General features: G+C 47.7%; 1 protein-coding gene and 1 pseudogene across 3 annotated transcripts in view; one reads left to right on the top strand and one right to left on the bottom strand.

Moving 5' to 3' along the window:
• Nucleotides 1–24,454, bottom strand: part of LOC135054549 (zinc finger protein 502-like) — a 187,598-nt gene that overhangs the window by 26,096 nt on the left and 137,048 nt on the right. The window contains exons 1-6 of one of the 3 annotated variants that reach the window (XM_063957703.1): nt 10,958–11,006; nt 5,656–5,805; nt 5,264–5,455; nt 4,335–4,413; nt 4,121–4,218; nt 2,689–3,334 (exon numbers count right to left, since the gene is read on the bottom strand). The exons of 1 other annotated variant lie outside the window; for it this stretch is intronic. In XM_063957703.1, the coding sequence (XP_063813773.1) occupies nt 2,689–3,334; nt 4,121–4,218; nt 4,335–4,413; nt 5,264–5,455; nt 5,656–5,757 (1,117 nt within the window). In that variant the 5' untranslated portion in view covers nt 5,758–5,805; nt 10,958–11,006. Of the gene's footprint in view, nt 1–2,688; nt 3,335–4,120; nt 4,219–4,334; nt 4,414–5,263; nt 5,456–5,655; nt 5,806–8,791; nt 9,333–10,957; nt 11,007–24,454 lie in introns of those variants that run through there. One more of the 3 variants, XM_063957704.1, reaches the window with a different exon arrangement.
• Nucleotides 19,360–19,478, top strand: LOC134892886 (5S ribosomal RNA; annotated as a pseudogene).

The raw sequence follows: 24,454 nt of genomic DNA, 5'->3' as shown, positions 1-24,454 counted from the left end.
AGTAGGCCCCTACCTAATATGTCTCAAAATATGTAATCGATAATGGCGTTTTGTTTAGTATACCTAAAATCATTCTAGACTAGGGAGTTTGTTTTGATTTTTGCAGCTGTCAGCAATAATGATGTTCAATGCCGATAAGTAACAGGGACTGCCTATGATATTTGCTTTTATAGTGGTTACGGAGGCTGGGAGGCACAAGTTAGCTTTTATAGCTACCAGATAATGGTCTAAAGGAGTCGGATATATTTATATGGTGCAAGGTACCCTTATGGGATATTCCTTAATCCCATAGATGTTACTCGTATTATCTTTATGGTGAATATGTTCCATAGGTTTCTTAACCTAAATGTGCAAAGATAAAGGGGGTCATTCCGAGTTGTTCGCTCATTGCCGATTTTCGCAACGGGGTGATTAAGGCAAAAATGCGCATGCGCATGGTACGCAGTGTGCATGCGCTAAGTAATTTAGCACAAAACTTAGTAGATTTACTCACGTCCGAACTAAGAATTTTCATCGTTGAAGTGATCGGAGTGTGATTGACAGGAAGTGGGTGTTTCTGGGCGGAAACTGACCATTTTCTGGGAGTGTGTGGAAAAACGCAGGCGTGCCAGCATAAAACGCAGGAGTGGCTGGAGAAACGGGGGAGTGGCTGACCGAACGCAGGGCGTGTTTGTGACGTCAAACCAGGAACGAAATGGGCAGAGCTGATCGCAGTGTAGGAGTAAGTCTCGAGCTACTCAGAAACGGCTAAGAATAATTTATTCGCAATTCTGCTACTCTTTTGTTCGCAATTCTGCTAAGCGAACATACACTCCCAGAGGGCGGCGGCCTCGAGTGTGCAATGCTGCTAAAAGCAGCTAGCGAGCGAACAACTCGGAATGACCCACATAGGACTTCGTAAAGAAATTCTGGTGTGCATTGGATAGTAAAGGGTAAGGGTGTTGTTTTTGTCTGCCACATGTAGGTCTGTCTTGGATTAGTACGTTGCCCTCTACAGACTCTAGAATTGATGTAACTACTTTCATCGTCCCTCTATATTGTCTAATAAGAGCACATTGATTTTAGAAAGAGTTTAATAAAGATTTTACCTTTACAATATAAAATATACAAAATTGGTTTCCATGGCTGCAGCGGGGAGCACCTACAGGTGGGCGTGACGGTACTGTATATTCACATGAAGTTTGGCTGGTCCAATCCAATTAGTAATGTCATCCAGGTGCATAAATGGGAGGGGTTATTCTGAACGAGAAACACTAGTATCCCCCAGTACTCAGGATGACATCAACAACAGGATTTGATAACTATATGGTTGTAGAAATTTCGGAGATCTCAGTTGCATACATTTGCAAAGGCATGGGAAGCCCCCAGGCCAACTAGTTAGTGTATATTTAAACATATTTTTAATATCTAAATGTTATTTTGGATTGTGTTATAAGGCACTGCAACCCGACTGCAGTGCCTGGATATGTGGAACCTGGTGCAGGGCTCAGGGAATGCAGTTCTGTTGAATGTACTTAAAATGTGTATATAAAAGGTTAAATGTACTCACTTGTATCCCTGGCGGAATCTAGAGCTCTGTGTGTGGGCTGCTGGATTCCCCAGCCCTCTCCCAGGAAAATGGAATGCTTTTCCAGATAGCTTCCCCCAGGGAATTGCATGGGAAGAAAGAGGAAAGAGCTGGCCACCCAAATGTATACATAGAACTCCAAAGAGCTCCCACTCGGTAGGCTCCTGATGTATGAGATACATCAGAGAGTGTGGGGAGGAGACTGGTCAGATCTCTGGGCTGGTAACACACAGTGACATGATGTGAGGGGGAGAGCAGGAGTATAATAGGGGCTGATGGCTCCTGATGTATGAGATACACCAGAGAGTGTGGAGAGGAGACTGGTCAGTACTCTGGGCTGGTAACACACAGTGACATGATGTGAGGGGGAGAGCAGGAGTATAATAGGGGCTGATGGCTCCTGATGTATGAGATACACCAGAGAGTGTGGGGAGGAGACTGGTCAGATCTCTGGGCTGGTAACACACAGTGACATGATGTGAGGGGGAGAGCAGGAGTATAATAGGGGCTGATGGCTCCTGATGTATGAGATACACCAGAGAGTGTGGGGAGGAGACTGGTCCGATCTCTGGGCTGGTAACACACAGTGACATGATGTGAGGGGGAGAGCAGGAGTATAATAGGGGCTGATGGCTCCTGGTGTATGAGATACACCAGAGTGTGGGGAGGAGACTGGTCAGATCTCTGGGCTGGTAACACACAGTGACATGATGTGAGGGGGAGAGCAGGAGTATAATAGGGGCTGATGGCACCTGATGTATGAGATACACCAGAGAGTGTGGGGAGGAGACTGGTCAGATCTCTGGGCTGGTAACACACAGTGACATGATGTGAGGAGGAGAGTAGTATAATAGGGGCTGATGGCTCCTGATGTATGACATACACCAGAGAGTGTGGGGAGGAGACTGGTCAGATGTTTTGGCTGGTATCACACAGTGACATGATGTGAGGGGGAGAGCAGAAGCATAATAGCGGCTGATGGCACTTTACTCCCCCAATGGGCAGATACATTTCCCTCATTAGTTTGTACTGACAGAGGAGGGTGTAGGATAAGAGATTGCGGCAGTAACTGAGCAAGGAGAATATGAGACTCATTTCTGTAATTAGTGTTTATTACTCACCTGTGCTGATATCTGTAGGGATCTCCTCCTCCTTACACTGCTGATCACCCCTCACATACGTCTCTTCTTCTCCCTCTACATCTTCTGCCTTCACATCAGTCACATAGATCTCTTCTTCTCCCTCTATATCTTCTGCCTTCACATCAGTCACATACGTCTCTTCTTCTCCCTCTGTATCTTCTGCCTTCATATCAGTCACATACGTCTCTTCTTCTCCCTCTGTATCTTCTGCCTTCATATCAGTCACATACGTCTCTTCTTCTCCCTCTGTATCTTCTGCCTTCATATCAGTCACATACGTCTCTTCTTCTCCCTCTGTATCTTCTGCCTTCATATCAGTCACATACGTCTCTTCTTCTCCCTCTATATCTTCTACCTTCATATCAGTCACATACGTCTCTTCTTCTCCCTCTATACCTTTTGCCTTCGTATCGGTCACATACGTCTCTTCTTCTCCCTCTACATCTTCTGCCTTCATATCAGTCACATACGGCTTTTCTTCTCCCTCTATATCTTCTGCCTTCATATCTGTTACATACGTCTCTTCTCCCTCTGTATCTTCTGCCTTCATATCAGTCACATATGTCTCTTCTTTTCCCTCTGTATCTTCACCCTTTATATTTGTTAGATTTTCACTCTGGATAACCTATATATAAAATAATGCTTTATTAATGCTGGACATCATTACTCAGAGTAATCAGGAGACTATCAGTGTATTAGACACACAGCTCTGTACAGACCATATAGTGCAATTGTTCTCAGTCATATCCCTCTGGGTACCCCCTTGCAGTCTATTTGCCTTTTTTGTACCCCGACGTTTGCAAAGCAATACATTTGAAGTGAATATAATTGCTATTATGTCAAGTGTTTAGGTGCCGTTATATACAAAAGTAGAGAAGAGCGGGTTCGGTTTTACTCGGATTTATCCGAATCTCCTTATTGGCTCACGGACATCACGTTTCGGTTAGCCAATAAGAAAAATCCAGAAAAAGAGAACTTGCGATAATTCTGGCGTTAAGAACCGAGTAAATCCGAACCCGTTCATCTCTATACAAAAGCAATAAACAAGATCTAAAAAAAATAAAAAATACCCATATACATCTCTCACATATTACTAGTTGTAATTGTAAAAAATTTAAAATGTACAAAAACACTAATCCACATCTGCCTTCTTATACAGGGATAGATGTTTTCATGTTGTTATCAGGGTTCTACTGTGGTGCATGGGGCTAGAGACTCCCAATTACTCTGCTTTCCCTGTGTCTCATTATCACCTGTATATCCTGCACCAGCCCCATCACTACAGAGCAATAAGTACCCCTGTACATCACAGTGAGTATCCCCCTTTGGGGGTACTTGTACATAAAGAAGAGAACGACTGATACAATGACAGTCACTTTGTTATATTGGCGAGACCCTATATCCCACCTACCTGATCCTCTTGTGGGAACCCATGATTCTCCTCTGTACAATCCAGGGAATACAGAGGACGGGGACATCTCTCTGGGGTATCTCTGTTACTGGGCCCATCTGTAAGAGACACACAGTGACGGAGTACAGTGTATATATGTGCTTATCAGATGATGTGTATATAGGGGCCCCCATACCTGCTCTCCCCTGTACAATAAATGACAGTCTCCTCTTACCCAGTGATGTGAGGGGCCGGTGATCCTCCATCATCACGTCCTTGTACAGACCCCTGTGTTCCTCTATATACTCCTCCTCCTGCATGGAGACATAGACAGTGACATCCTGACACCTTATAGGAACCTGACACACACAGTGATACAGTCATCACCCAGACACATCCCCTGGTGTTACTGTATAATGTCCCATTCCCAGCAGTCACCTCCCCAGTCATCACCCAGACACGTCCACTAGTGTGCCTGTATAATGTCCCATTCCCAGCAGTCACCTCTCCAGTCATCACCCAGACACATCCCCTGGCGTTACTGTATAATGCCCCATTCCCAGCAGTCTCCTCTCCAGTCATCACCCAGACACATCCCCTGGTGTTACTGTATAATGCCCCATTCCCAGCAGTCACCTCTCCAGTCATCACCCAGACACATCCCCTGGTGTTACTGTATAATGCCCCATTCCCAGCAGTCACCTCTCCAGTCATCACCCAGACACATCCCCTGGCGTTACTGTATAAAGCCCCATTCCCAGCAGTCTCCTCTCCAGTCATCACCCAGACACATCCCCTGGTGTTACTGTTTAATGCCCCATTCCCAGCAGTCACCTCTCCAGTCATCACCCAAACACATGCCCTGGTGTTACTGTATAATGCCCCATTCCCAGCAGTCACCTCTCCAGTCATCACCCAGACACGTCTCCTGGTGTTACTGTATAATGTCCCATTCCCTGCAGTCACCTCTCCAGTCATCATCCAGACACATCCCCCGGTGTTACTATATTATGTCCCATTCCCAGCAGTCACCTCTCCAGTCATCACCCAGATACATCCCCCGGTGTTACTGTATAATGTCCCATTACCAGCAGTCACCTCTCCAGTCATCACTCAAGCGCGTCCCCTGGTGTTACTGTATAATGTCCCATTCCCAGCAGTCACCTCTCCAGTCAGCAGCTGAATGATCTTCTTGGTGAGTTCCAGGATCTTCTGGTCATTGTGCCTCTCATGTATCAGTGGGTGAGGTGGAGGCACCGTGATGGGGCTTTGGGTCCTGCTCAGTCCTCCTGACACAAGGGGACGGCTGCTGGGTGTCTCCCACTCACCAGATGTCTTAATCGCTACTGGGTATTCCTGTATATAGAGGAGACACCAAATATCACTGCATACACTCCAAGATTGACTCACCTCCCCAGTCATGTCCCTGTATTATTACTATAGATATAAGTGATGTCACTGTGACGCTCCCAGATCCCCTCACCTCCCCAGTCATATTCTTGTATTATTACTATAGATATAAGTGATGTCAGTGTGACACTCCCAGATCCCCTCACCTCCCCAGTCAGCAGGTAGATGATCTCCAGGGTGAGATTTAGTATCCTCTCAGACATGTGACTCCTGTCCTTGTCCATCAGGGAATCAGTGATGCATCTCATCCTCAAGTGACATCTAGTAAACACTCAGGTTCCTCACAGCTCAGTGGTCTAGGAGGAAGTATAATAATTAGAATAAACAGCACAGAGCACACATAGATATAAAAAGTGAGTAACTGGTGCGTCCGCCACTGTTCCCCATGTCATACATCCCTGGGCACACATAAGACACCCAGTGTATCATGCAAAACTTAGGTATACAAGTGAAAGGAGAAAAACAAAAGGCAGAATAATAAAACTAAAGACAGAGACTGGGAGTCTTGTTGAGGGAGACAATGTAATAGCAGATAATCTTAATATTTATTTTTGCTCAGTATTCACTACTGAAAGAGAAGAAAAAGGGCCACAGTTAAGTTGCAGGGATATTTAGAAAAATTAAACAAGTACATTTACAGAGGAGAAGATCCTAACAGAAATCTCAAAGCTGAAAGTGGACAAATCTATGGGGCCAGATGGGATACATCCAAGGAAACTAAAAGAGCTTAAAGAGGTGCTGGTAGCACCATTAACAGAACTATTCACCTAGTCATTAGCTACAGGAGTCATTCCAGAGGACTGGAAAAGAGTGAATGTAGTCCCACTGCACAAAAGTGGAAGCAAGGGGCAAACAACTACAAGCCAGTAAGCCTTACATCAGTAGTAGGGAAATTGATGGAAACATTCTTTTTTTTTTTTAACATATTTTTATTGAAGCAATATTTGTAGTACATACAAAAACATGCATGGTAGAACAGACATACATTAGAAGGGTAGATGGAAACATTCTTAACAGAAAAAGTTGTAGATTATCTCAAATCCAGCAATTTACAGGATCCCAAACAGCATGGATTCACTGGGGGAGATCGTGTCCAACAAATCTTATTGACTTTTTTGACTGTGACTAAAGTGATGGATAAAGGTGGAGCCGTGGATATAGTTTATCTAGAATTTAGTAAGGCTTTTGACTCTGTTCCACATCGCAGACTGCTAAATAAACTTGAAATCTTGGGATTGGATACTAAGATTGTTGAATGGATAATATCTTGGTTGCAGGATAGAAAACAGAGTTGTAGTAAATGGAGTGCATTCACAGGAGGGAAATATTACCAGTGGAGAAACCCACGGATCTGTACTTGAACCGATGCTTTTTAATATTAATCGGTGGCATTGCAAATGGCATTAAAGGGAAAGTATGCCTTTTTGCAGATGACACAAAAGGTATGCAACAGGGTAGACACTCCAAGGCTAATATATAATATAGTATTAATTGCACTATACTGGAAACTACTGAGGAAGCAACGAGGAAAGCTAGTCAGATGCTTGGTTGCATAGGGAGAGGAATCAGCAGCAGAACAAAGTAATAATGCCACTTTATAGGTCATTGGTACGGCCTCATCTAGAATACGGTGTTCAATTCTGGAGGCCATATCTTCAGAAGGATATTAATACATTAGAGACTGTACAAAGGAGGGCAACTAACATGGTGCATGGCCTATATCACACAACATACCCAGAAAGACTAAGAAATCTCAATATGTATAGTTTGGAGCAGAGAAGGGAAAGGGGGGGGCATGATAGAAACTTTCATATATACCAAGGGTTTTACCAAAGTCCAGGAGGGAAACATTCTCCAAATGAAGAGAAGCAATAGTACATAAGGACATGCACCGAGACTGGAGGGGGGGAGGTTCAGGAGAAATTTGAGGAAAAATTACTTAATAGAAAGGGTAGTAGACAAGTGGCAGTGGCAACTGCAGGATTTCTAGGGGGGAAGGGGGTGTTTCCAAATGCAGTACACAATCTTCCACTCTGCTGAACATTGGAGTGCGGGAGTCTGGGGGAGCGGCGATATAACCTAGTAGCGACCCTGGACATTAATGCAAGCACTGGTCTTTTTATACACTGTATTAATATTGAACACTATTGTCTATAGCAGGGATGGGGAACCTTTTTTCTACCAAGGGTCATTTGGATATCTATAAAATCTTTCAGGGGCCATACAAAAATTACCAACTCAAAAATTAGCCTGCCCCCAGTAGTTATGCCCCAGTACATATGCCCCTAGGCAGTAGTTATGCCCCCTGTAGATATTCCCACTGTAGATATGTCCCCAGTAGATGTGCCCACTGTAGATGTGCTCCCTGGTAGTGCCGCTTACATACACCCCCCTACCCCATACTTGCCGACATCCTGGCTGCTCTCTGCGGGAGAGAGCAGCCAGGTCGGCTCAGCAAGGGGGCAGAGGAGGGATATGACGTGGGGAGGAGGCAGGGTGGAGGCGGAGCAAGGGCGGGGCGGGGGGGGGGGGGGGGGGGCGGAGGAAGGGGGGGGTCACGCTGTCACCCACTTTAAGCCACGCCCCCGCTCTGTAATGCCGCGATCACCGGCATTACACGACAGGGGGCGTGGCTATGATGACGCGATTCTGCAAGAATCGCGTCATCAACTGCCCGGACCGCCCACTTTACATACTAAGTGGGCGGACGGGCAGGGGGACCCCCGTTTCCGGGAGACTTGCCTGCTCTTCCGTGGGGCCGGGAGGGTCACCCGATTTTCGGGAGCCTCCCGGCCATTCCGGGAGAGTAGGCAAGTATGCCCTACCCCTAAAAACCCCCCACAATACTCACCGGTCCCACTCGTGCTTCTGGACCACTGATCTCCGTATGGCCTCCCGCTCCTCGGAACTATGGGAGAGACGTCATGACGTCTCTCACATAGCTCACAGCCGTACACGTACACTGCCTGAGCCGGAAGCAGGAGCTCGGGAGTGAGCTCCTGCCTCCAGCTGCCTCTGAGCGGAAAGAGCTGGGCGCCCGCTGGTGACACAATCTCAGCGGGTGCCTGGCATCTCCCTCCTGGGTTAAGTGAGCCACGGCCAGGTGAAGAGGCTGTGTGGGCCTTATATGGCACGCGGCCGGAAATTCCCCACCCCTGGTCTATAGTATAGGCTGTATTAAACATTGACATAATATAGATAAGTGGAAAGAAAAGGTTACGCATACCATAATAAATACACAAATATAATGGTACTGCACTTTCTAAGCACACATTCTCCCACCTTATGGTAAGGCTCCTGTTTCTTCTTCCTTATCCAGTGCACTGACTGAGGGCTCAGATCCACACACACAGCAAACTTGGTAGAAAAAGCTGCTACCACTGGGCATGTGCAAGAGCTCTGCATGATGTGACGGCAGCTCTAATAATCGTATTATATACAGTTGCCATTGTTGTCAGAATTTGAGCCACATGTCAAGAGGAGGGGGGTTTCCGGTTGCCCGCGTTTGCCTATGAGTGGAATAGCCACCCATCAGAGATGGTAGAGGCTAAGACAGTAGAGCAATGTAAACATGCATGGGATAGACATAAGGATATCCTTACAAAGAAATAAGGATCAAATAAGGTAAAAATATGGTAAAATAGGGACAGACTAGATGGGCCAAATGGTTCTTATCTGCCGTCACATTCTATGTGTCTGTGTGACTGTCACACAATGCTGTATTGCTAGACAGTTACACAGAACACCTCGTGGCCAGTAGTCTGGGTCCTCTGACACACATCTGCTTCCTACTGCTCCAATTATCAATTGTTACACATGCCTGACCCATGGAAATTAGGGATATTATGGTTTCTGTTTCATTATAGTCTAGAAATTTAACAATATTTTTAATCCCTACAATTACATAAAATATTAATAATACACCACAGACTTCTCTCCCTGTATAAATAAAAAGCAGGACACCATAGTCCGTTCCACCCTGAACAGCAGGACACCACAGGCAGCTCCCCTGTATATTAGGACACCACAGGCTGCGCTCTCTGTATAGCAAGACCCCGCAGGCCGCTCCTCCTGTATAGCAGGACTCCACAGGCCACTCCCCCTGTATAACAGGACTCCACAGTCCACTCCCCCTGTATATTAGGACATCACAGGCCGCTCACCCTGTATAGCAGTACTTCACAGTCCACTCCCCCAGTATAGTAGGACACCACAGGATGCACACTCTGTATAGTAGGACTCCACAGGCAGCTCCCCTGTATATAAGGTCATCACATGCCGCCCCCCCGTTTAGTGAGACACCACAGGCCGCTCCCCCTGTATAGCAGTACTCCACTGGCTGCTCCCCCTGTATAGTAGGACACCACAGGCTGCTCCCCCTGTATAGCAAGACTCCACAGGCCCTCCCCCTGTACAGTAGGACACCACAAGCCGCTCTCATGTACATTAGGACACCACAGGCCGCTCCTCCTGTATAGCAGGACTCCACAGGCCCTTCCCCTGTATAGTAGGACACTACAGGCCGCTCCCCTGTACATTAGGACACCATAGGCCGCTCCCCCTGTTTAGCAGGACACCACAGGCCGCTATCCCTGTTCAGCAGGACTCCACAGGCCGCTCCCCCTGTTTAACAATACTCCACAGGCTGCTCCCCCTGTACAGTAGGACACCACAGGCTGCTTCCCCTGTATAGTAGGACACCACAGGCTGCTCCCCTGTATAACTAAAAGTAGGAAACCATAGTCTATTCCATCCTGAACAGCAGGACGTCGCATGCCCCTCCCACTGTATAGCTGGACACCACAGGCTGCTCCTCCTGTATAGCAGTACTCCACAAGCCGCTCCGCCTGTATAGCAGGACACCACAGGCCGCTCCCCCTGTATAGCAAGATTCCACAGGCCGCTCCCCCTGTATAGTAGGACACCACAAGCTGCTTCCCCTGTATAAATAAAAGCAGGACTCCACAGGCCGCTCCCCCTGTTTAACAATACTCCACAGGCTGCTCCCCCTGTACAGTAGGACACCACAGGCTGCTTCCCCTGTATAGTAGGACACCACAGGCTGCTCCCCTGTATAACTAAAAGTAGGAAACCATAGTCTATTCCATCCTGAACAGCAGGACGTCGCATGCCCCTCCCACTGTATAGCTGGACACCACAGGCTGCTCCTCCTGTATAGCAGTACTCCACAAGCCGCTCCGCCTGTATAGCAGGACACCACAGGCCGCTCCCCCTGTATAGCAAGATTCCACAGGCCGCTCCCCCTGTATAGTAGGACACCACAAGCTGCTTCCCCTGTATAAATAAAAGCAGGACTCCACAGGCCACTCCCCCTTTAAAGCAGGACACCACAGGCCACTCCCCCTGTATAGCTGGACACCACAGGCAGCTCGCCCTTTATAGTAGGATACCATATGCTGCTCCCCCTGTATAGTAAAACACCGTTACCTGATCTCGATGGACACTGGGAGGCCGCCTCAAGCAATGAAAACTCACTTCCTATCTGTGGAACGCACATCCCGGAAGTGAAGTGGAACGCACAGGCCGGAAGTAAGGTGAAACGCATAGGCTGGAAGTACGGTGGACCGCACAGGCCGGAAAAGGGGTATGATTGGCACTGGCGGCTTCCTGGTGACTGGCCCCTCCCTTCCTACACCCCGCCATAGCACCGCCCTCTGTAATGACTATTACCATACATGTCCTCAGTGTGGGAGGCCGTCGGCCATTTTCTTGTAGACCAGTCCGGCAGCTGCAATAGGTTCTCTGGCCTTGTAGTGACGTCAGGAGCGGCGGCCATTTTCCCCTGGTCTGAGCTCCGCTTTCCTTCTATCGTTCCCACAAGGCAGCAGGAGCAGAGAGCAGCCATTGCTGTTATTATTATTATTCTATAAGCTGAGCAGCTCTGGTGTCAGGTTGCTGTACTACAGGGGGAGCAGCCTCTGGTGCCTTGTTATAGTGCAGCTGGAGCTGCCTCTGGTGCTGCATTATCCCTGTAACACAGGTGGCGCTTACCCGCCGTTACCGTAATACAGGTGGCGCAGACCTCGCCGTTACTGTAATACGTGTGGCGCTTACCCCGCCGTTACCGTAATACACGAGACGCAGAATCCATCGTTACCGTAATACAGGTGGCACAGAGGGTCTGTGCCACCTGTATTACGGTAACGACGGATTCTGCGTGCAGACCTCTCTGGTACTGTAATATGTGTGACGCAGACCCCGCTGTTACTGTAATACAGGTGGAGCAGACCTCTCCGTTAACGTAATGCAGGTGGCACATACCCCGCCGTTACCGTAATACAGGTGGTGCTTACCCCGCCGTTACCGTAATGCAGGGGACGCAGACCCAACTGTTACCGTAATACAGGTGGCACAGACCCTGTCGGTGATGCAGACCTCTCTGTTACTGTAATACGTGTGACGCAGACTCCGCTGTTACTGTAATACAGGCGGTACAGACCCCGGTGTTACTGTAATACAGGTGGCGCAGACCCCGATGATACTATAGTACAGGTGGTGCAGACCCGGGTGTTACCGTAATACAGGTGGCGCAGACCTTGCCGTTACCATAATACAGGTGGCACAGACCCTGTCGGTGGTGCAGACCTCTCTGTTACTGTAATACGTGTGACGCAGACCCCGCTGTTACTGTAATTCAGGCAGTACAGACCCCGGTGTTACCGTAATACAGGTGGTGCAGACCCCGCCGTTACCGTAATACAGGTGGTGCAGACCCAGCTGTTACTGTAATACAGGCAGTACAGACCCCGGTGTTACCGTAATACAGGTGGTGCAGACCCCGCCGTTACCGTAATACAGGTGGTGCAGACCCTTGTGTTACTGTAATACAGGTGGCCCAGACCCCGCTGTTACTGTAATGTAATTACTGTGATGATGCTGCTGCTGCTCCGGGACAGAGTAGAGCCCGGCAGTCCTGTATGTAACCAGCTCTACATGACCAGTGAGTGGATAAGGGTCTTAGTATCATCCATGGTGAGAAAGCGTCTAATCCTGGAAATATTTTTGAGATGGGAACAGTAGGCTTGTGAGAGGTGCTGAGTGTGTGGTGTGAAGGAGAGGGAGGAGTCAGGGATAACTCCAAGACAGCGCATTTGGGGACTATAGGAGATTTTGGGAGGTGAGGTTATGCGGGAGGGTGGGAAGATGATCAGCTCAGTATTGTTGAGTTAAAAAATCGCTGGGACATCCAAGAACAGATAGCTCAAGGGGAAAGAATTGGAGTATTATTAGCATAGTTGAAAGAGCTAATGAGTTCACCTTAAAAGGAAATATAGAGAGAGAAAAGGAGAGGACCAAGAACAGAACCTTGGGGGACACCTACAGTTGGTGGAAATGGGGGGGAGGTGGACCCATGACAGAAGACAGAGAAGGAACGGTCAGAGAGGTAGGAAGACAGCCAAGAGAGAGCAGAATACACAGACCAAGGTAATAAAGAATTTGTAGGAGGAGAAGGTGGTCCACAATATCAAAAGCAGCAAGGAGGTCAGGGAGATTAAGCAGAGAGTAATGGTTCTCGGATTTGTTAGCAAGGAGGTCATTGCAGACTTTCATGAGGGCAATTTCAGTGGAGTGAAGAATTCGGAAGCAAGACTGAAATGGGTCAAGTGGGAGGAAAGAAAGGAAGTGAGGTGGCTGTAGACAATATGCTTGAGGAGTTTGGAGGCAAAAGGGACAAGAGAGATGGGTCAGTAGTTTGAGACAGTGTTAGGATTGAGGGTAGTTTTTTTTTTAATAATATGGGAGATAAGGGTATGCTTGAGTGGAGAGGGGACAGTGCCGGATGAGAGGGAGAGATTGAGGAAGTGGGCAAGATGGGAGCAGTCAATAATAGAGAGATAGCGGAAGAGGTGGGAGGAAATAGGGTCTAGTGGGAAAGGTGTTGGGGGAATGGATGAGTGCCGTAACTTCCTCTCCAGTTCTAGTGGAAAAGGAAGTAAGGGTTGGTAGGAACGACGAAGAGAGGAGGTCAGGGAAATGAGGGGATGGGCTGTTAAGGGTTTGGTGGGATGTGATGTCTTGACGTATGGAGTCAAGTTTGGATGTGAAGTGGGTGGCAAAGTCAAGAGCAGAGAGTGAGGAGGATAGTTGAGGTGGGCAGAGGAAGTAGTGGACAGTGGTAAAGAGACACCGGGGGTTTAAAGACTAAGTGGAGATGAGGTTCTTCAAATATATGACTGGCTGGGGATCCCTGAGCCACGTCGTTCATGGCGGCCGCGCACTGAAGGGGTTAACCCTCCATGCTGCAGCACCATGGTTACCAGGACAATGGGCGCTAGGTGCCAGTTTTGAAATATTATAGGATCTTAGTGCCCTGTTTAAACTAAAAACCAAAAAATAAATACTGCACCAGTTTTCTGTGACTCGAACAATGTAGTTTTCTAATGTCCTCTCGGGTTCAGTCTGATTTACGGGCGGCCGGGACCGCCTGTATTGTGATCGCAGGGATCCTGACTGGCGGTATTTTATCCGCTTCCCGTCCGCTCTCAATACTGCTTTATCTTTAACACGGTGTATCCACCAATAGGTTCATAGAGCCTTTGTGAGGTGCTACCCGCTAATTACAACAGTATAAACATCACAGTACAAAAGAAAAAGTAAGTAGTCTCAGGGGTGCACTGGGACCTAAATTAATATATTAAAAGTTTTATATTTTATTGGTATGTATTAAATTGTATTTCAACTTTATTAAGTCTATTAAAATGGTGAAATATATAACAAAGGGTAGTAAAACAGAGATGGAATTATAAGTGCAATAAAATATATATCCCATAATAGCCACTGTCTCTATTGTACTTATTATGTGAATTACTTGTAATAGCCCAGTGGCTCATTTATCATCATACTGTATATGGGGGGGGGGGGGGGGGGGTCATTTCGATCTAATCGCAGGCTAGCTTTTTGTGCAGCGCTGTGATCAAGTCAGTACTGCGCATGCAATGTGCAGGCGTGTTGCACGGGTACAAAGCAGATCGTTGCTGTGCAATGGTTTTAATGAAGGATCCATTCGCACAGCCGATCGCAAGGTGATTGACAGGAAGAGGGTGTTTGTGGGTGCCAACTGACCGTTTTCTGGGAGTGGTAGGAAAAACGCAGGCGTGCCAGGCGCTTGCAGGGCGGGTGTCTGACGTCAGTTCCCGGACACTGAAGTGATCGCAGCGGCTAAGTAAGTTCTGGGCACCTCAGAAACTGTCCAAATATTTTTTGTAGCGCTCGGTTGCACATGCGTTCGCACACTTGCACAGCTAAAACACACTCCCCTATAGGCGGCGACTATCGGATCGCAGCGCTGCGGAAAATTGCTGGCAAGCAATCAGGTCTGAATTAGGCCCGTGGTCTTGTTGCATATTCCACTGTTGTGGCTCAAAAAATGTTTTCCTTATACTGCGAACACAGTGGCTGCGTCCACCTCTGAAGGCCCCTAGACAGGTGTAGTTGTGCCTCATAGTTTCTCGAGAATTCAGAAGTGAGTGTATATCACTTGTCCCTGACTCTCCCGTGTTGCTATATGCAGCTTCAGTTATTAGCTCAGGCGGCTGTTCACTTAACTGATACCTGTTATTATGGAGCCGCATGCATGCCAAGCGGCTCCTACGGCACACGTGTCAGTCACAGTAATCAGACCACACCAAGGTACTTCACAGACGCTCGTCTCCGGCGCCATTGAAGTTATAGATGGGCACATTACATCTACAGTAGTGCTAGTTATAGCGGTGTCTCAATGTGCGGTCCCCGTTACAGCGGCCACTGTTCTCAATTTCAGCCGCAGTATACCCGGCGGTCCGTGGTGCTTACTTGTCCGTCAGTATTATCTGGAAGTCACTCTGGTGCCCCCGGAACCACTTGGTTTGCAGCATGTGTGTACTCATTAACCAAACACAACAATATTAGGTCCTAGTGTGATTGCAACATACACAATATATTTTCACATTTCTAAGAACATAGACAGTGGCTACTAGTAGCCTACGATCGTTTCACAGGCAGGGCTTTATCAAGGCATTTCTCAAGGGCTGTTTAACGTGATTGCAGCAATGGTGAGAGAGGACATACTTGTATGTTATCCTCTCAGGGTAGTCCAATGCCTAGGTATGTCTGCCCCTGGTAATGCTCTCTCAGACTAGCTCAATGCCTAGGTATGTCTGCCCCTGGTAATGCTCTCTCAGACTAGCCCAATGCCTAGGTATGTCTGCCCCTGGTAATGCTCTCTCAGACTAGCCCAATGCCTAGGTATGTCTGCCCCTGGTAATGCTCTCTCAGACTAGCCCAATGCCTAGGTGTGACTGCCACCGGTAATGCTCTCTCAGACTAGCCCAATGCCTAGGTATGTCTGCCCCCGGTAATTCTGTCTCAGACTAGTCCAATGCCTAGGTGTGACCGCCCCCGGTAATTCTCTCTCACACTAGTCCAATGCCTAGGTATGTCTGCCCCTGGTAATTCTCTCTCAGACTAGCCCAATGCCTAGGTATGTCTGCCCCTGGTAATGCTCTCTCAGACTAGTCCAATGTCTAGGTGTGACTGCCCCAAGTATTTCTCTCTCAGACAAGTCCAATGCCTAGGTGTGACTGCCCCCTGTAATTCTATGTCAGACTAGTCCAATTCATACTGACCCCGGTAATTCTCTCTCACACTAGGCCAGGCATTCCCAACCACGGTCCTCAAGGCACACCAACAGGTCAGGTTTTAGTGATATCCAGGCTTCAGCACAGGTGACTTAATTAGTAGCTCAGTTATTTTGATTTAACCATCTGTACTGCAGCCTGGATATCACTAAAACCTGCACTGTTGGTGTGCCTTGAGGACCGTGGTTGGGAATGCCTGCACTAGGCCAATGCCAAGGCATGACTGCCCTCGGTAATTCTCTCTCAGTCTAGTCCAATGCCTAGGTGTGACTGCCCCCGGTAATTCTCTCTCAGACTAACCCAATGCCTAGGTGTGTCTGCCACCGGTAATTCTCTCTCAGACTAGTCCAATGCCTAGGTATGTCTGCCGCCGGTAATTCTCTATCAGACTAGTCCAATGCCTAGGTGTGACTGCCCCCGGTAATTCTTTCTCCGACTAGCCCAATGCCTAGGTATGTCTGCCCCCGGTAATTCTCTATCAGACTAGTCCAATGCCTAGGTATGACTGCCCTAGAATGAATAGAACAGCCAACGACACATGCTGATATTGTCTATAATTCCTTAGGACAGGCTGTATGGGTCTCTCACTTATCGTCCAATGCTCCTGGTAGCAAATTACGAGAAGCAGAACCTAGAAAACAGGCTTATTTGTTCTAACTTTTCTACAGCCTGTAACATTTGACAGTCATACCTCATACACTACATTTTAAGTGAGTTTTGACCAACTGTGAGCTGTTTATGGGTAGGAAACACCACAATAAACCACTGGGAGTGGTTTGTAGAATTTCGGTACAGGAATCGGTCCCTGGGAGACGAGGAGCGCTGTGGCTGACCTGAGTCTGCCATCACGCTGGACAACATTGCTGCTGTGCGGCACATAGTTGAGGTGGACACCAGGGTGACCATGGCCCAGTTAGAGAAGGAGATAGGCATCTCATCACGATCCATTTGATACTCCATGAAAAACTTGGCTTGAACAAAGTTTCTACATGCTGGGTGCTCCATCAGCTGACTTGAGAGCAGGAGGAGGCTTGGGTGACGAGGTACCACAACATGCTGGCCAGGTTTGATCCTGGTCACTCAAACTCTCTCTGGTAGATCATAGGTGGCGATGAATCCTGGATCCACATTTCAGCAAGACCAAACAATAGTCAGACCAGTGGACCCCAGTTGGAGGTGTGCCGCTACAGAAGTTCCTACATTAGTGCACTGTGACCAAACAGATGGTGGCTGTTTTTGTGGCCATGACTGGTCATGTAGCTACCATACCACTTGTGCAGCAGTGCACAGTCAATGGGGACTGGTATGACAACCAATACCTGCCACAAGTAAAGGAAGCCATTTTTCATTAGCCATTTGTACATTTTATGTTCCATGAACGCATCCAGGAGCTTGGTCTTCCTCTGTACAGTCTAGACCTGGCCCCCTCCCAACTTCTCAAATCAAACGCAAGATGAGTGGGATACATTTTGAGTCACCGGAAGCTGCAGTGGAGACCTTCATCCAGCATGTGGAAGACATACCTGCTTTGGATTGGTCCATCTGCTTCACCAAGTGTTTTGATCACATGCAACATTGCCTACACTCCTCTGGCAAATACTTTGAAAAAAGATTAATGCTCACTTTGTAAATATAATACTTTTTGTACATCTGGAAACTTTCTGCACACCCCTCATATTGCACTTACAGTACACCCCTCATATTGCACTTACAGTACAGTATATATTCTTATATTCCCATTGTATCACTGGACTGTATACAGTATTTGTCCCATATCAGCTTTTTATGTTGCATTCTTGTTGAGATTTATGTTTATTATAGTGTATGATTATGGTTAGTAGAAGGATGAAGAGGCTGCGATGGCTGCACCAGTGACTTGCCTGCCTCACCAACTCAAGTTAGTTTTCAAGCTAAATTTCGGTCTTTACTTCTGTTTCAGATATGTGAGTGGGCATACTCTATACACTGATTTCGTATTATTATTAGTGATGAGCGGGTTCGGTTTTACTCGGTTCTCAAAACGGCATCATATTGGCTCACGGATGTCACGTGTTTTGGATAGCCAATAAGATGCCGTTTTGAGAACCGAGTAAAACCGAACCCGCTCATCACTAATTATTATGTCACTGCATAGACCTGGCTTCAGTGCTGAGCCCCAAGTTCCTGCATCCAGCTGTAACTTATCCAGACCTGTGTTTCCTGAGGTCCTCTGTCCCTGAGTGCCCAGTAGTGGGTGCCAGCTCCATGTTCCTGGCTTCAGTGTCGAGTCCTGAATTTCTGATTTCAGCTGTAGCTTATCCAGTCCTGTTTCCTTAGAGTCCAGTAGTGGGTGCCAGCTCCATTTTCCTGGAATCAGGTTCTGGGGTTGAGTTTGCCATGATCGGTTCCAAGTCACTCAATCCCAATTTAGTTCCTGGTCTAGTGACCTGTCCTGTTACCTGTGGTTCCGAGCGCTCTGTCCCTCCTTCCTGCACTAATCTATGTATCTTGCACATTATTCTTAATGTGGATTCTGTGATCCTCATCAGTGCCGTTACTCGTTAGATGTGAGAGAACTACATTGCAGTGTAAAAATAACGTTTTCCAGCATTTGTGGGCTGCATGAAAAAGCATCCAGTATTTATCCTGCATGCAAAAACAATTATGTATTTGCCCCCAGAGCATTGCAGCTTGGCTTATCTAGGTGCTCAGAAACTTGCTCTTTCTTGCTTTATTCCCAACTCAGAATCAGGCCCACGGTCTACACCCAAAATATACAGAAGTAGCAGTTCAGTATATCGATTGGCAATGTTAAGGGCCTGGGGGGGGGGGAAGGGGGGGAGTCACATGCTATGCTAGGATCTACTCTCTTATAGTTGCCCCTCCAGTTGAGTTGAGGCTGATGGGTGCACCCAAAATAGTTTATAATGGCACAAGATACAGGTGTCCCTTGTTCCCTACAAGGCGCCTGTCCAAGGAATTTAGCCTGTTATCCAACTTTAATAAAAACTAGAGTGTATCTGATTGGAGATAATGTAAATATGAAGATTCGGAAAAAGGAATAAAAGTTGGAAGAAAGGTAAGTATTACATTTGTGGACAGCAGAAATGTAATACCTTTCTTCCAACTTTTATTCCTCTTTCCGAATCTTCATACTTACCTTATCTCCAATCAGATGCACTCTCTCATCCAAAACGGATAGCCCCATGTGAAAAAAACAGGCACCAACTTGTTTTCTACAGCCATACCACACTGGAAATGCCTGATCTCATCTGATCTTGGAAGCCAAGCAGTGTTGGGCTGGGTCAGTACCAGAAAGGGAGACCCTCTGGGAATACCAGGTACTGTAGCAATACGGAACAGTGGAAATTACCCCACCTTCTTTGGAAAGCAGAAATGTACTTTACTTCCTTCTGAACCAGATTCACTAAGCGAATTACACTCTTTCATTACCCATTCGATGGCAACAGATGTTCGGAGTAATTCAGCCTAATTTCTGTTCTCCCACAATGTGTATATACCAGTGTTATTTTAATAAACACTTTTGGTAAAGAGAACTGTAGAATCTAAAATTTCGCTCATAAAAACGTCTTCTTACTCTCACTCACTTTTCCATTGGCTAGAGTCCACAGTGATATCAATCAAACCTAGTACAAGTGAGTAATCAATTTAATATGTTTTTATCCCTTTTTCATGTCTTTAGTCATCTTTATGTATTTTGTGAAATAAAAGTGAAGTTTTAACTGAATTTATACATTTACTGTACAATTATATTTCTCTAACGTCCTAGAGGATGCTGGGACTCCGTAAGAACCATGGGGAATAGACGGGCTACGCAGGAAACATGGGCACTTTAAGAAAGACTTTAGACTCTGGGTGTGCACTGGCTCCTTCCTCTATGCCCCTCCTCCATACCTCAGTTTTAGACTGTGCCCAGAGGAGATGGGTGCACTGCAGGGAGCTCTCCTGAGTTTCCTGCTAAGAAAGCATTTTTGTTAGTTTTTTTTCTTATTTTCAGGGAGCTCTGCTGGCAACAGTCTCCCTGCATCGAGGGACTGAGGAGAGAGGAACAGACCTACTTAAATGATAGGCTCTGCTTCTCGGCTACTGGACACCATTAGCTCCAGAGGGAGTGGAACACAGGTTCGTCCTGGGCTTTCATCCCAGAGCCACGCCGCCGTTCTCCTCACAGAGCCGGAAGAAAAGAAGAAAGAAGACTCTGAGGCAGCGGAAGCCTTTCGGGTGCGCCACTGAGGTAACGCACAGTACTGCAGCTGTGCGTCATTGCTCCCATACACCTCACATACTCCGGTCACTGTAAGGGTGCAGGGTGCAGGGGGGGCACCCTGGGCAGCATTGAATACCTCTCCTATGGCAAAATGACCTATATACATGTACAGGTGGGCACTGTACATGTATATAAAAGAGCCCCCGCCATGTTTTACAAAGTTTGAGCGGGACAGAAGCCCGCTGCCGAGGGGGCGGGGCTTCTCCCTCAGCACTCACCAGCGCCATTTTCTCTCCACAGCACAGCTGAGAGAAAGCTCCCCGGACTCTCCCCTGCTTGACACACGGTGAAAGAAGGTTTTAAAGTAGAGGGGGGGGGGGGGGGGGGGGCACATAATTGGAGATTATACATTACAGCAGTGCTACTAGGTAAACATTCTGTGTTTTTCTCCGGGGTCATATAGCGCTGGGGTGTGTGCTGGCATTCTCTCTCTCTCTCCAAAGGGCCTAAAGGGGAACCTGTCTTCAGAAAGGAGTTTTCCCTGTGTGTGGGGAGTGTGTCGGTACACGTGTGTTGACATGTTTGACAATGAAGGCTCGCCTAAGGAGGAGGGGGAGTGCATGATTGTCAGGTCGCCGTCGACAACACCGACACCGGACTTGATGGATATGTGGAATGTCTTGAATGCTAATGTAAATTTATTGCATAAGAGATTAGATCTTAGATCTGTGTCAGTGATCTTATCCCAGATCACTGACACAGATACCGACATGGATTCAGATTCCAGTGTCGACTAAGAGGATGCAAAATTACAGCCCAAAGTGGCTCAGGGTATTCGTTACGTGATCATTGCTATTAAAGAGGTTTTGCATATTACTGAGGAACCCCCTGTACCTGACACGAGGGTACACATGTATAGAGAGAAAAAGCCTGAGATCACATTTCCGTCCTCATTTGAGCTAAGCAAATTGTGCGAAAAGGCTTGGGAATCTCCAGACAGGAGACTACAAATTCCCAAAAGGATTCTTATGGCATATCCCTTCCCACAAAAGGACAGGATACGATGGGAATCTTCGCCTAAAGTAGACAAGGCATTGACACGATTATCCAAGAAGGTGGCACTGCCTTCCCAGGATACTGCTACCCTCAAGGATCCTGCGGATCGTAAGCAGGAAGTTACCATGAAGTACATTTACACACATTCTGGTACTATTGTTAGGCCGGCTATGGCGTCGGCCTGGGTTTGTAGTGCTGTCGCAGCATGGACAGATTCCTTGTCTACGGAGATTGAGACCCTAGATAAGGATACCATTCTAATGATCCTAGAGCATATCAAGGATGCTGCATTATATATGAGGGATGCTCAAAGAGACATTTGTTTACTAAGCTCCAGAATAAATGCTATGTCTATTTCTGCTAGGCGACTCTTGTGGACCCGACAGTGGACGGGGGATGCCGACACAAAGCGGCATATGGAGTCGTTGCCTTACAAGAGGGAGGAGTTGTTTGGAGAAGGCCTCTCGGACCTTGTCTCTACTGCTATGGCTGGTAAATTGTATTTCTCTGACGTCCTAGTGGATGCTGGGAACTCCGTAAGGACCATGGGGAATAGCGGCTCCGCAGGAGACTGGGCACCACTAAAGAAAGCTTTAGGACTACCTGGTGTGCACTGGCTCCTCCCCCTATGACCCTCCCCCAGACCTCAGTTAGAATCTTGTGCCTGGCTGAGCTGGATGCACACTAGGGGCTCTCCTGAGCTCCTAGAAAATAAAGTATAATTTTAGTTTTTTTATTTTCAGTGAGATCTGCTGGCAACAGACTCACTGCTACGAGGGACTAAGGGGAGAAGAAGCGAAGCTACCTGCTTGCAGCTAGCTTGGGCTTCTTAGGCTACTGGACACCATTAGCTCCAGAGGGATCGAACACAGGGTCCGACCTCGATCGTCCGGTCCCGGAGCCGCGCCGCCGTCCCCCTTACAGAGCCAGAAGCAAGATGATGGTCCTGAAAATCGTCGGCAGAAGACTTCGGTCTTCAACAAGGTAGCGCACAGCACTGCAACTGTGCGCCATTGCTCCTCATGCACACCTCACACTCCCGCTGGGGGGGGGGGGGGCGCCCTGAGCAGCAATATTAACACCTTGGCGGGTCCTAGAGGCTATATATGTGAAAAATACCCCTGCCAGAGATCCAGAATAAGCGGGAGAAGTCCGCCAAAAAAGGGGCGGGGCTATCTCCCTCAGCACACTGGCGCCATTTTTCCCTCACAGCTCCGCTGGAAGGATCGCTCCCAGGCTCTCCCCTGCAGTTTCAACCTACAGAAGGGTGAAAAAGAGTGGGGGGGGCACTAAATTTAGGCGCAGTAGTAGATATATAAGCAGCTATAAGGGAAAATCACTCAGTTATAGTGTTTATCCCTGTGTTATATAGCGCTCTGGTGTGTGCTGGCATACTCTCTCTCTGTCTCCCCAAAGGGCTTTGTGGGGTCCTGTTCTCTGTCAGAGCATTCCCTGTGTGTGTGCGGTTTGTCGGTACGGCTGTGTCGACATGTTTGATGAGGAAGCTTATGTGGAGGCGGAGCAGATGCCAATAAATGTGATGTCACCCCCTGCGGGGCCGATACCTGAGTGGATGGACTTATGGAAGGAATTACGTGAAAGTGTCAACTCCTTACATAAAAGGTTTGACGACATACCAAATATGGGACAGCCGGCTTCTCAGCCCGTGCCTGCCCAGGCGTCTCAAAAGCCATCAGGGGCTCTAAAACGCCCGCTACCTCAGATGGCAGACACAGATGTCGACACGGATACTGACTCCAGTGTCGACGACGAGGAGACTAATGTAACTTCCAATAGGGCCACACGTTACATGATTGAGGCTATGAAAAATGTGTTGCACATTTCTGATATTACCCCAGCTACCACAAAAAAGGGTATTATGTTTGGGGAGAAAAAACTACCAGTGGTTTTTCCCCCATCTGATGAGTTAAATGAAGTGTGTGAAGAAGCATGGGCTTCCCCCGATAAGAAACTAGTAATTTCTAAAAGGTTACTAATGACGTACCCTTTCCCGCCAGAGGATAGGTCACGTTGGGAGACATCCCCTAGAGTGGATAAAGCGCTCACATGCTTGTCAAAGAAGGTGGCACTACCGTCTCCGGATACGGCCTCCCTAAAGGAGCCTGCTGATAGGAAACAGGAGGCTATCCTGAAGTCTATTTATACACATACCGGTATTATACTGAGACCAGCTATTGCTTCAGCATGGAGGTGCAGTGCTGCAGCTGCGTGGTCAGATTCCCTGTCAGAAAATATTGATACCCTAGACACTATATTGCTAACCGTAGAGCATATAAAAGACGCAGTCTTATATATGAGAGATGCACATAGGGATATTTGCTGGCTGGCATCTAAAATAAGTGCAATGTCCATTTCTGCCAGGAGAGGGTTATGGACCCGGCAGTGGACAGGGGATGCAGATTCTAAAAGGCACATGGAAGTTTTGCCTTATAAAGGTGAGGAGTTGTTCAGGGATGGTCTCTCGGACCTCGTTTCTACAGCGACAGCTGGGAAGTCAGCATTTTTACCCCATGTTCCCTCACAGCCAAAGAAAGTACTGAATTATCAGGTATAGTCCTTTCTGCCCCATAAGGGCAAGCGGGTTAAAGGTGCGTCCGGGAAAAAGCTGCAGCAGACAGCCAGTTCCCAGGAGCAAAAGCCCTCCCCCGCTACCTCTAAGTCCACAGCATGACGCTGGGGCTCCACAGGCGGAGCCAGGTATGGTGGGGGCCCGTCTCAAAAACTTCAGCAATCAGTGGGCTCGCTCACAGGTGGATCCCTGGATCCTTCAAGTAGTATCTCAGGGGTACAAGCTGGAATTCGAGGCGTCTCCCCCACCCCCCGCCCTGCCGTTTCCTCAAATCTGCCTTGCCAACTACTCCCTCAGGCAGGGAGGCGGTGTTAGAGGCAATACACAAGCTGTATTCCCAGCAGGTCATAGTCAAGGTGCCCCTCCTTCAACAAGGATGGGGTTACTATTCCACAATGTTTGTGGTACCGAAACCGGACGGTTCGGTGAGACCCATTTTAAATTTGAAATCCTTG

The sequence above is a fragment of the Pseudophryne corroboree genome, chromosome 3 (genome assembly GCF_028390025.1).
Source record: "Pseudophryne corroboree isolate aPseCor3 chromosome 3, aPseCor3.hap2, whole genome shotgun sequence".
NCBI lineage: Eukaryota > Metazoa > Chordata > Amphibia > Anura > Myobatrachidae > Pseudophryne > Pseudophryne corroboree.
Note: the sequence above shows the minus strand (reverse complement) of the source record. Positions and strands in the feature narration are given on the sequence as shown.